This window comes from Molothrus ater, chromosome 11 (genome assembly GCF_012460135.2).
Source record: "Molothrus ater isolate BHLD 08-10-18 breed brown headed cowbird chromosome 11, BPBGC_Mater_1.1, whole genome shotgun sequence".
Classification (NCBI taxonomy): domain Eukaryota; kingdom Metazoa; phylum Chordata; class Aves; order Passeriformes; family Icteridae; genus Molothrus; species Molothrus ater.
This window is the reverse complement of record NC_050488.2, coordinates 16,781,795-16,793,505: the sequence shown is the minus strand read 5'-3', so window position 1 is coordinate 16,793,505 and position 11,711 is coordinate 16,781,795. Positions and strand designations below refer to the sequence as shown.

Below are 11,711 nucleotides of genomic sequence, written 5' to 3'. Positions count from 1 at the left end.
CCTTGGGCATCTTGTCCACCAAGACTCACAAGCCACGGAGCTTGGAGTTTGGGCTTGAATTTCCTCACTCCTCCTTTACTCATGATTTGGGATCCTCATTTAAGGTTTCTGAGGTGTTTGGGCATTGATGATGCCCCACATTTCATCTCAGACCTCCCAGCTCTCAAATTTTCTGTACCTACCTGAATTGCTGTGTTTGCTTTGATCCTCTTCACCTCTTCTTGAAACTTTCTGTCTTGGCAGTTTATTTTTTGCTTCCTTTCCTGAAAAGAGACAGAGGGTAACACAAACAGCGCCCCATGCCATGTAACCTCCCTCAGCAATGAAGCAGATTTGCTTCTGTTTGACCTCCGACTCCAGAAGTCAATGACTGCCACTAAGTGGCTGAGGGTGATAGCTGTGACAAACCACATTCATTTGACACTTATCCCTCTTCAATTTTGTTTTCTTCTCTCCACCAAGACCGTCGCACCAGCTCCCTTCCTCTACTGGCCCTCCCTGGAGTGACATCGAGCAGTGAGGACCATCCAGGTAAGCTGCTGTCCCCATGCATGCAGAGATACTCCCTCCCTGGCAGAACATTATATCCCTTAAATTATCAAGTAAAAGTGTTTTGTTTTTCTTTGGCTTTTGCCTTTTTGAAGGACTGCTGTCAAACCCTGAGGTTTGGGTTTCATGGTTCTATGAGAACCAAGTGTGTTCAGATCAAGCTTCATACGTACAAGTTTTCATCCATCAGGTCAGATGCAGCTCTCCTGTGTCATCTGGGGGCAGAATGGACATGGCACACAGCTCTTACAGTGATGAGCATGTGCTACATTAAACAGACAGGTAGCGACAGCAGGGCACGGGATAATGAATGCTGCACTCATATACCAACATGCCTCAGGGGAAAATTAAAAAGTTACAGGTCCTAAACTGCTACAGTTTTCCATGCAGTTTAGCATTAACCCTTTGGACTCCTTGATACAGGGGTGTGAGACAAAGGGCCACTGCCAGGATGGATCTGGAATAAATGCCAGCATTGAGTAGAGCCACAGGCTCCCTTATCCTTTGCTTGTAAGATGTGGATGAGCCCTAGGAGAGTCAGAGATCAATTCTCCTTCTCCTTCAGCGGAGTCTCCTCCTAAACAGCTGCTCCAAGAGCTGCTTTGGATTACCTGCATTGCTGCAGTCCCTGTTCAGCAGAACAGAGCACCTCTTAAACCCTCTGTCCCTTATCAAAAATAGACTTACAGCCCTTGTACACCTCTATACTAAATCTAATTTCAGAAGCATGCAGGGAAACTGCAGACTCCTCTTCTCCAGGGCTGCAAGATGCTGGTTTGTGCCTAAAGCCAGTGAAAAGAAATAGAGGTCAGGGGACATACTGCAAATGCCAGTCTTGGTATCACTGCTCCTCCCCATTAACCAGAGGGATCTGGGGCTGGCATCAGTGGAAAGTAAGTGATTTACTTTGTGCTTTCATGAATTTAGACACTTGTAGTCAGCCATGTGAATTGCCCAACTCCAAAAAGAAAAAAAGAAATTCCATGTGAGTATTGAGACTATCTTTAATACAAACATGGGTGAACAATCCCAGTCTTCTACTGCAACAGCCAAGGCGAGTCCCAGCTTCCCCATGTGAGGAAGAAAGTTGCCACTTCATACTATTTAAAAATGGCACATTGTGGGGGTGTACCTTTAGCAGCCTCTGCCTAACAGTCTAACACTGAATAATCTGAGATTTCTTCATCATGATACACTTATTTTTCCCTATAAGTTCACTTCAGTGGTTGATTTCTATCTGTTAAAAACACAGACATATGTGGACATTTGAAGCTGAACACAGGCTCTTAAAAGAGAGTTGCAAAGTTTGACCCTCATCCCATTTCTAATTGTAATTTGGGATTTTTTATATTCTCATTTAACAGTAATCATAAATACTATGAGTGGTATATAATGTATTTTTAAAGCCTATTTGGCTACATCTATTTGTTCCAAACTCTCAACCTACTACTGTTCCATCCACCAAAAACTATAATAGGGAAAAAAAAAAGTGCTAACCACCTTTTTTTTTCTGCTGGTCTAGCACAATCTTTATTTCTTCAGACACTGTGCAAACATTAAATTGATAAAAGACATAACATAGATGGACCCACAGCTGAACTGAAGGTAATTGCATAAAAATGAAATGGAGACCTATAATTGTACACTGCTTTAGCCTCTCCTGCAGTGTTTTCTGGAAGCAAGGATCTCGCTTGTCATAGCAAGTTGCTTGTTACAGTGATTGCGTGAAGACTTGATCTAGCTGTACAAGACAAGTATAACATTACTGAAAGGGAGCTTTTCAAACTAAGAGTCTGACACTAAAATGTACTGTATTTTCCAAGATGTAGTATGCTTTAACAAACAGAAGAGTCCCTGAGTGACAGCTTTTGTTACCCTTTTGTTTGATGGTGCTGTATTGAAAAATTCAGGTTATGTCTATGCCTTTCTATTTCTGGTTTTGATTTCTCTTCAACAGCACTTCAAGAATAAAAATTGACTCCAAGTATGAATAGTAGAAGTCGGTGGATACAGTAAATGTCAGTCTGGCATTTACTGATTACTTCTGTCAGACTTTTTTTTCAGTCTCGCTTCTTGAATGCTTAAATGCATTCTGTGGGCCATTGTATTGTTGCAGAATTGGGGAACTCAACAAATACACCATGAATTAAAACATACCTAGTTTACATTTTTGGGCAGATTTTGAAAGTGGAAAATAATAGTTATTCTTGCCTAAGCCTTTTGATCTGCTCTGTGTGTATCCAAAGGCTCAGCCTGGGTGTAGCTCTCAGTGTGAACAAACAGGACCCATTTGTGATATTGGCTAACAGGTAGGGCTTGTGTCTTTTGGACTCACAAAACAATTCTACTTATCTCTCAAATCCTTGCTTCCCCCCCCCCCCTTCAAGCCTTATGGTTGCACTGGTTTTTCACTTACCCTGCAATCCATCCATCCCATCCACATTTCCTCCTCTCTCTGCAAGGATACTGGGGGAACAGCTGCAGTCTCATCAAGGTTTCACTCTCTGTCAGCCTTTCCTTGGCTTTTCCTTAACATGGGTCAGAAGTCAAAGGTACATAAAAACCAAGAGATATGCAGGGCCTCTCTTCAGACTCCTTGCAGGCAAGTGCAGTTGAACCACTTCAGACCACTTACTGTTCTTAGAAAGTAGCATTTGCACAACTGAGGTGTTTGTAAAGATTGATTTTCTGTATATAGCTCAAGAGCAAGCATATCACAAGATTTAAGTGAGATAAAAAGTGAGGCTGTGCTTGATGTGAGGTGCAGGAGTTAATCAGCTGTAGATAAGAACTGATGAGGTATTATCATCCCTGCCATGGAGAGAATGACTGTGTTTCTTGGCCACTTGATCACTTCAGAGATCGAGTGAAACTATATATCAACCCATGTTTATCTGTGCCTGAGGAGTTCTTCAAGAATAAATTGAACTCAGAACTCTTCTTAACCTTTCCCCTAGTTGGGGCTTAAAATTAAGCTCTCCCTCTGGTTTTTGAGCTGCCTCTCTGGCACGCTGACAGCATGTGAAGTATCCCATCTCCTAGTTGACTTCCAGGCCAACAACGCAAGTGGGGATGAAGTTATGAAATAAGGAATCTGGATGCTAAACAGAGACCATCTGGCTGTCTTTGCTACAGGATTATAAACCACAGTGAGCTGGCACATCTGCATCCAGGTACCGCCCACGTGCACATTGTTGGCTGTTAATTTAGGGAAACAAAGATGCAGCTGAAAAATAACAAGATAATTGTTTTGCCTTCTTTTATGTCACAAACTGAAGTTAGGATATCAAAGTCTAAATAGATGTCAACTGAGGCAATAGTTCTGTTTTCTTTCCAAACCTGATCCCACCCACTGGAAGTGAATTATTACTTAGCCTCCAAGTCCTCTGGGTTTAAGAGAAAACCTTAGAAGGCAAGTTCACAAATACCTTTACTATGAATAAACCTCTGTAAAGAGACTGAAATCATTAGGTGAGAAGGGTTAGGCCTTGGAAGTAAACAACTGTAGGTTTGAAAATTCTGCATATGTTATTCTCTCAGATCTCTGCCTTGGTATCACAGTCTTTTTTTTTCCTAATCCCACCAGATAACCAGCTTACAAATGAAAAACACACAGATGAAAAGCCTATGAAAGGTATTGTTATGAGTTCTGTCGCAGAATTCAGCATCACAGACACTTCATCAAAGGGTACCAAAAATGAGAAGAAATTGTCAGATGCAAGCAGATCATCCATTGCTTCCCTGGAGAAATGCAGAGAATTCTCTTACATTGAAGATGATGCATCAGTACATCAGAGAGACAGTGACGGTATGTTTTATAAAACAGATCACATTTGAGCTGATTTCTAAATAATGCCCACTGCAAAAGAACTATGTATAACCAACTTGAAATTAAATGTTGAACAGGAGGTTCAAGAACATCGCCAAAAGCAATGTTAAGTTGCCCTGCAGACATTTGTGTGATAGATGAGAATTTCTAGAAGATGATCTTAAATTGTCAGTGATACTAAAGTCATAGAAGAGGAGCTTAGAGCTTATTGTGCCACAGAGCATTTGTACTTTAGCAATGAGAGTTTGCACAGAGGCACCAGTGTCAGTATCAGATAAATCTATTCCTGGTAATTCCAGTGGATGTTAAAAAAAGGCTCTGTGAAGTATTTCAGAAGTTTCTTTCGAGTGCCTTTTGCAATAATGGATTAGTGTGTTATATCCAATGGAGCTGGGATCTGTCATGCATATCATTTGACAATTCCTAAATTAAGCATATCTAAATAGAGATCAACACAATAAAGTGCCCTGTTCTCCAAGAATCATTAACATCTCTATTGTGTCACAGATCCTTAAAAAGGGATGTCTATGATACATCTATTGGAATATGCTTAATTTCAGAGAAGGATATGAAGTATTTATTTTATTTAGGGAACTTGTCCTCTTGTCCTGACACTTCCTATTTTTAAGTTTGAGGTCTCTCACAACCACTACTGGCACACAGGTGTGTACCATATGATGCAAATAACAGATTTCATTCTCCAGAAAAAAGCTAAATGTGAAGGAAATTAACAACAACAACAAAAAACCCAATCTGTGCTTAATTAATAATGTTAAGGGCTGGATAGAAGCCAAGAAAACCAAAGGAAGACAGATTTGTGGTTGTCATTGCATACTCAGCTCACTCCACTCTGACAACTTACTGCTTATTCCACATACACAAGGCCAAGTCCTGTTTGCTCAGAGAACCTCTGAAGGCAGAGCAATAGATGAGGAAATTGGTGATTATTTTGTTCCCAGGGCTCAGACAAGAGCAAATACAACACTCATAGGTCTCACCAAGGATGACCAGAAAGGCTTCAGCAATCTTTGGACCAGGGTTGTTCAGAGCATCATCTGTGTGAGCAGATGCCACCAAACAAGAGCAGGAAAACTTAGAGATGAGGCATGCTAGAAAAATTATTATAAATTCTTCTTTTGTGCTAATTAATCTAGTAATGTAGAGAAGGAGAGCTGAGGTCACTGTTCTCACTGAGATAAACGCAGTAAAGCCGTTTGGCAAACAGCAGGGAAAACAGAGGGGAAAACAAGAGATTGCATCTTCTTTTATGCAGTTTGTGGCTAATTTATTTTCAAATATATAAATGAATGCATAGGAATGGATGTCTAATTGCTAATATCTATTATTTATATACATTACCCCACTTAAAACAGGACCAAAAAGCCTCACACATGCAGATTTTTTGAAATGTGTTACATCCATTATCACAGTTCATGGTGTGTGCTCTGATGGGAATTTAAAAGCATCTTTACTGCACATCACAGAGTCTGTGCTGAAACATTACTTTATTATTAAAATCTTGTGCTTTTTGTGTGCTCTCTTTCCTGGATGAAGCCCTAAGAATCATATCTATTCTCTCCAGATTACATAAGCACCATTATGGTTAACATATTCAGGGAAAAAAAAAACTGTTATTAAAAAATGGATCTTTGGAGAGGGAGAAAAAAATCACCAAATCCTTAATTGAGACATAACTTTGAATTCTGTCTCTCACATCTATGTATAGGAAAGAAATTTCATAAACATAAGAGATCTAAAAAGAATAGTCTTAATTACACCAAGAACTACTGGATAAAATGATTACATTTTCTACAGTGTAAATTTCATACAATTAAATACAGTGGTGTCACCTTATTAACTGTTTCAATTTTATAATTATTTCAGTTCATTTAGCTAGGAAAAAATATAAGCATGAACTTACTGAGTATTACCAAAATCTAGTCATTCTTATTTGACAGAAGTGACTTAGAAGTTAGTTGTGCTTGTCTGAACCTAAATAGATCTTGACATATTTAAATAAGTATTAAAATTGATAACATTGGTGATGATATGCCATTTAGAAAGAAGTTCAGTCATATGCTATTTGTTCTTGCTACCTTGTCTTTTTAACAAAGAAGCTGGAATGATTTTTTTTTAATTTTGTTTTTTCATCAAGAAAGCTTTCTAAAAAAAATAGCATAATTCTGGAAACTTCCTGGCAGTGAACTTCATGTTACGTGAGCTAGAAAATGCCACAACAGAACCAATGCAGTTGAATGAGTTCACAGTTAGTCATCCTAGGGCAAGAAATGTGGTTATAACCATATGCTATCCTGAAAGAAGCAATGAAAAGACATTCATATTGTTGAAGGCATTTTCCTTTCCAAAAACAAGAAGGAACAAAAAAAAAAAACAAAAAAGGAAAGGTCTGGGTCTGTGCTCCAAGTGGATTCACACAGTTGGAATCTCACACCTGCTGCACCCAAGCAGTCTCCCCAGATGCTGGAGGCTGGAGTTAATTAGTTGATTTTGGGAGGGCACAAACATAGCACAGAGCTTTAGTCATGGTGACCAAGTTTTCAAGAATATTCACTGTCTCCAGACATGCATCCTACATAATCTATTTTCCAAACTTTTGTCTCCTTTGAAAAACTGACATTTGTGAACAAAAAGGTGAGAACCCTGTTTGGTGGGGAGTTGGGAGGACCCTGAGCTGAGACACACTGCCCTCTCTGAATGCTCTTCTCCAGGCCTGCTCTCCCTCCCTGCCCTTGGTAGTCTTTAAACATTTTTAGTGCAAACTCTTGTGAAAATGAAAATAAACTCCAGTGTCACCTGTGCTGGTGTCATGGTTTCCTCAGCCCCACAGAACACCTCACTCACTGCCCCACTGCAGAATGGGGGTAACAGAAGGGTAAAAGGAAGAAAACTCATGAGATTACATAAATACAGTGTAATGGGACAATGTAGTGGTTTTACACGGGAGGAAGAAAAACAATATATATATTATATATAAGTAAAAAATTAGAATATGCAAAACAAGGTATTTACATTGCAATTGCTCACCACTCACCAACTGATGCCTAGTCAGTTATCTGAGCAGAAACCCCTGCTTGTTTTCTGCCTAATTTATATTGATGCTATATGGTCTGGACTATCCTTCTAGCCAGCTGGGGTCAGCTGTCCTGGCTGTGTCCCCTCCCAGCTTCTTGTGCCTCTTCAGCCTCCTTGCTGTCTGGGCATGAGAAGATAAAATTTGGTTTAAAGGGCTTCTTCTTCTGCATTTCACTGCCACAGAATATTTCCATTCAAATTCTTTTCATACAGCTGTTGTTTTTCCAGAGCAATTAAAATAGAAAATAAACTTTTAACTTGTCTCTATGGAAGTAGTTATCATCAATGTATTTTTAGCCCACCCCCTCACTTCTGGCCTAAACCCGGGCAATCCCATCTCGCTCTTGTTCTTACATCTCCCTGCTTTTCCTTTCTCTTAGATGAATGCGCCACACTTATCCTGGCCTGCTTGTTCTGCCAGTTTTGGGACTTTCTTATAATGCTGCCTGATACCTGTGAACATTGGCTGACAGATACCTGTTGTCCATCCAATAGATATTACCAGACCTCCGACGAAGACCACGGCAGCAACGACTGCAACTGTGACTGTGACATTGATTGCAGCCTCTTTGAGTCCTGCCACGAGACCGGGGAGTGCCTGGAGCTGGCCATGGAGATCTCAGAAGTCTGCTATCGCTGATAGGAAAAAAATTGACAAAGTTCCTCAAAACTACCTGACAGATTACAAAGGAGATTTTTTTTTTCCTGAATATTAATCATAACCAGAGGTTTTGTCAATGAGGACTATGTGCATCTTGTTGCTCCCTCCCTGGAGGTCTCTGTGTTGGCATGATATCACAAGCTGCTGAAACCAATAAAGGACAAAAGGGGTCTTCTCTGCCATAGATGACAACAGAATTCCTAAGTGCCAAGTGTGCTCGCTGCTTTACCCACTGTCAATCCAAGCTTTTATAAACCTTTAATTGCTTTAAACACTGACTTTCGCCATTCATAAACACAGAACAAATTAGGACATTATTTTAGGACTGATATATATATTAGTTCATCTTCTAATGGATTCATACCTAAACATGTATTACACATTGTTGGTTATTATTAATAATTTATGATACAGCATCATTTTATAATTAAAAATTTATTTATTCAATCTCTTAAAACACTCTTATATGCCCAGTATAGGTAGAAAAAAAATTAAATGAATTAGAAACCATACTACTGGTAATTACAGCAAATGTCACTGAAAATCTCCAGTGAATTTCGTTGAGGAAGCATTTTCACAGGGTACTGCAATTCGACAGTGTATTAATGTGCTGGCCCATGGTTATGTAACAACATGTTATGCCTATTGTTCATTAGTTATAGGAAAGGGCTTCTTAAGTGTAATTAGCCTAAATGGGAATTGACTGCACACTTCCAGAGGAGAATTACCCCATAGATAGCCAGTAACTCCTTTGCTTGATTTTCATTTGTAAGACTTTTGCAAGAAACAGAATATTCCCACCTATTCCAGTGCAAACAGGCATCTCCACCTGTGCACAAAAGATTACAGAATGACAGTATCCATCCTGGTTGTGCTTTCAAATTCCTTCTATCTCTTTTCTGATGGCAGGTTTGATTAATAAAAAGGAAATGCATGTTGCACATTACAAATATGACAACAAAAGTATGTAAATTCAGCTGCCTGAGGGTGCAGAACACAGGTATTGAGCACAGAGGAAAATACAGAATTGCTTGCTCACACTAGACATTTATAGACTAACACCAAAGTCAGTGTTTGCTATGTATAAGCACTAAAATTTCTCCCAAAAACCCCACTGATCTCAGTGCAGAAGTGCCTGTGGAATCCCAAACAAGGATCCTGGGTAAGATGCTGGAATATTAAGCCTTTCTTAAACCATTGAAGCTGCTTGTTTATTAATCAGAGTAGTCCTGGTGCACAAACATTCAATGGGGGAAAAAAATCACGTGTACATCCTTTCCTTATCCCCCTTCTGGAAAACTCATGCTTTCAAAAAAAAAAAACCAGAAAGCCAGAAGCAGAACCACTAACAACCTTTTTCCAGGCGTCTTACAAAGCCTGGTGACCAGAAGACAACAAACCTCAGCAATGCAGCGAGCAGCCCAGAACATCTCATTTCTCTGCTCCTTCCAGGACATTGGTGGGGAATAGAAGAGATTTCCTTATCTTACATTGCCCCATTGTGAGCTGGAGTCGCCTAAAGGAGCTAATTAGTCCTTCATCACCACATCAGTCCCAGCCTGCTGGCTGGGTCTGGACCCAGACCCCACAGCACAACCCACTGCCATCCAGGAGGCACTGGTTTGGGTGACCCACCCCAGGATGGGCAATGCTGAGTTTTAATGCTTCAATTTGCATTCTCACACAGATTTTTCATCTTAAATCTTCCAAAGTTAAGCTAAACTCTCACTTCTACATACCTGGCCACAGAGGCTTGGATCATTCTATCCTTTGTACCACAGGCTGTCCTTGACAAAGCAGCATGTGGGTATTTACGAATAAAAACTCTGACCCAAGGCATTTAGGAGTCAGAAAAGAGGGAAGTTTGTTCCACATACCATTTCCTAGAGAAGCACCAATAAAGATGTACCTTGGCAGTCCTTGCTCTTGATGCCAGTCTCCAAAATGGGGGATTTCATGTGCAATGGCTGGACGGAGCCCAAGAGGGGAAACCAGAGGATGGCATACGGCAAAATGTTGTCACTGAGGGAATCAGAGATGAGGACTTTCCCTTTCAAGCCAGGATGTCTTGTTCCAGTTCTAAGTCTGCAAGAAAAAACACATTGACCTCGCCAGTATAACTCATGGCAAGTGAAGTCTCATTCAGCTGTGGAACTGGACTGGGGGCTTTTGGGACAAATGTGGAATTTTTTCCAACTTTTTTCCTAGAAATCGTTATTCAAACGTTTTTGGGGTTTTTTTTTGTTTTGTAATCCATAGGTTGGCATACTGAGGTCATGGCTACTACAGGGCATAGATAAGGTTAAAGACAGAATTACAATAGCCATGATTAGACAGGATGTCCCAGCAATATGATGGGAATCACACTGGGATATATTGAGAGCTGCTGTTGGTCAATAGAATCAGCAGCTTATGATAACTTTGTTTTCTGTCTTAAAGCTGGTAATTGCAATATTTTACTTTCATGACACGTAGGAACACTTAAACATATTGACACCAGAGAAAGTCAGTCAGACTTTCCCATTAACTATTCCAGAAACTCTTTGAAAAGCCATCCTATTCCCACACTAAACTGACTTCTGGTGCAGAAAAACACCCATTTATCAGATCTGAACATGGGCAGACATTCCAGTGAAGCCGAAGCACTTGGAACAATTCGAGGCTGGCTCTGTGTTTTTTATTTACTGGGAAGGAAGGTCTGGGTGCTGGAGTAGGAGGCATTTGGGTGGATGGCTGCTGGGAACATGTTGGACTCAGCTGTGCTCCCGGGGAGATGTCAGCGCGTGGAACCAGCTCCTGAGAACAACAAATAGAAGTTCCCGTTTTGCAATCGGGAACAGCGCTCCGACACGACGCCTCTCCCCAGCACCAGAAATGCACTGACAGATTGCCTGGGGGAAGAGAGAGACAGAGAGAATAACGGAGAGCTGCACTGCTACCTTCCACAGGAAAGGACCATGGGATGCTCTCTAAGGATCTCCTCTTGGAAATGACCCAGCAGTCTCATCCTTGAGACAAAAATGTCTTTTCACCTCCTTTCACTCTGTTGTCAGAACACAATACAGATTAGGATGTAAACTGTAGGGGAATTGATGTTTGATAATATTGGAAAAGCCTCTGGGGGCGTCCAAAAATCTAAAGTTCAGTTATCTCAAAGGATATTAAGTTCTCTGACTGACCATGAGCACTTCCATAATGTTGTTCTGGTGCCTTACTCTCCATGTACAATGAGTCCCCTATATGTAGGGCTGGCAAAAATTATCCCATGTACATCCCCAAATATAGGGATAAAATATATTCCATTATCTCATTTGACTTTCCTCAGCTTCCTGAAGTACTTTGATCATTCATATTCTCTCAAGAAATCATCAGCTAGAACAACAAACATCTTCCAAATGTCCAGAAAATTCACAACTCTGCCTTAATTCCAGTGCTGCTTAGGGGTTCAGGCTGAGTGCTACAGCTGAGCTCTAGAAGACTTTGGTTCTCAGGAAGAAAGCAAAATATGGGAACAATTAAGATGTTTGCAATTGTATTTCTCCAATTTTGCTTGTACAGTACCAAAGAAAGTTCAAGAGT

At 40.4% G+C, this 11,711-nt stretch overlaps 1 protein-coding gene across 1 annotated transcript; it reads left to right on the top strand.

The window, feature by feature from the left end:
• Window positions 1-366: 366 nt before the first annotated feature.
• On the top strand, window positions 367-9,082 carry MDFIC2 (MyoD family inhibitor domain containing 2). The gene is given in 4 exon segments (XM_036390696.2): window positions 367-448; window positions 451-531; window positions 4,136-4,357; window positions 7,852-9,082. Coding segments are annotated over 4 exon segments (645 nt in total). The 3' UTR covers window positions 8,112-9,082.
• The last annotated feature ends 2,629 nt before the right edge of the window (window positions 9,083-11,711 follow it).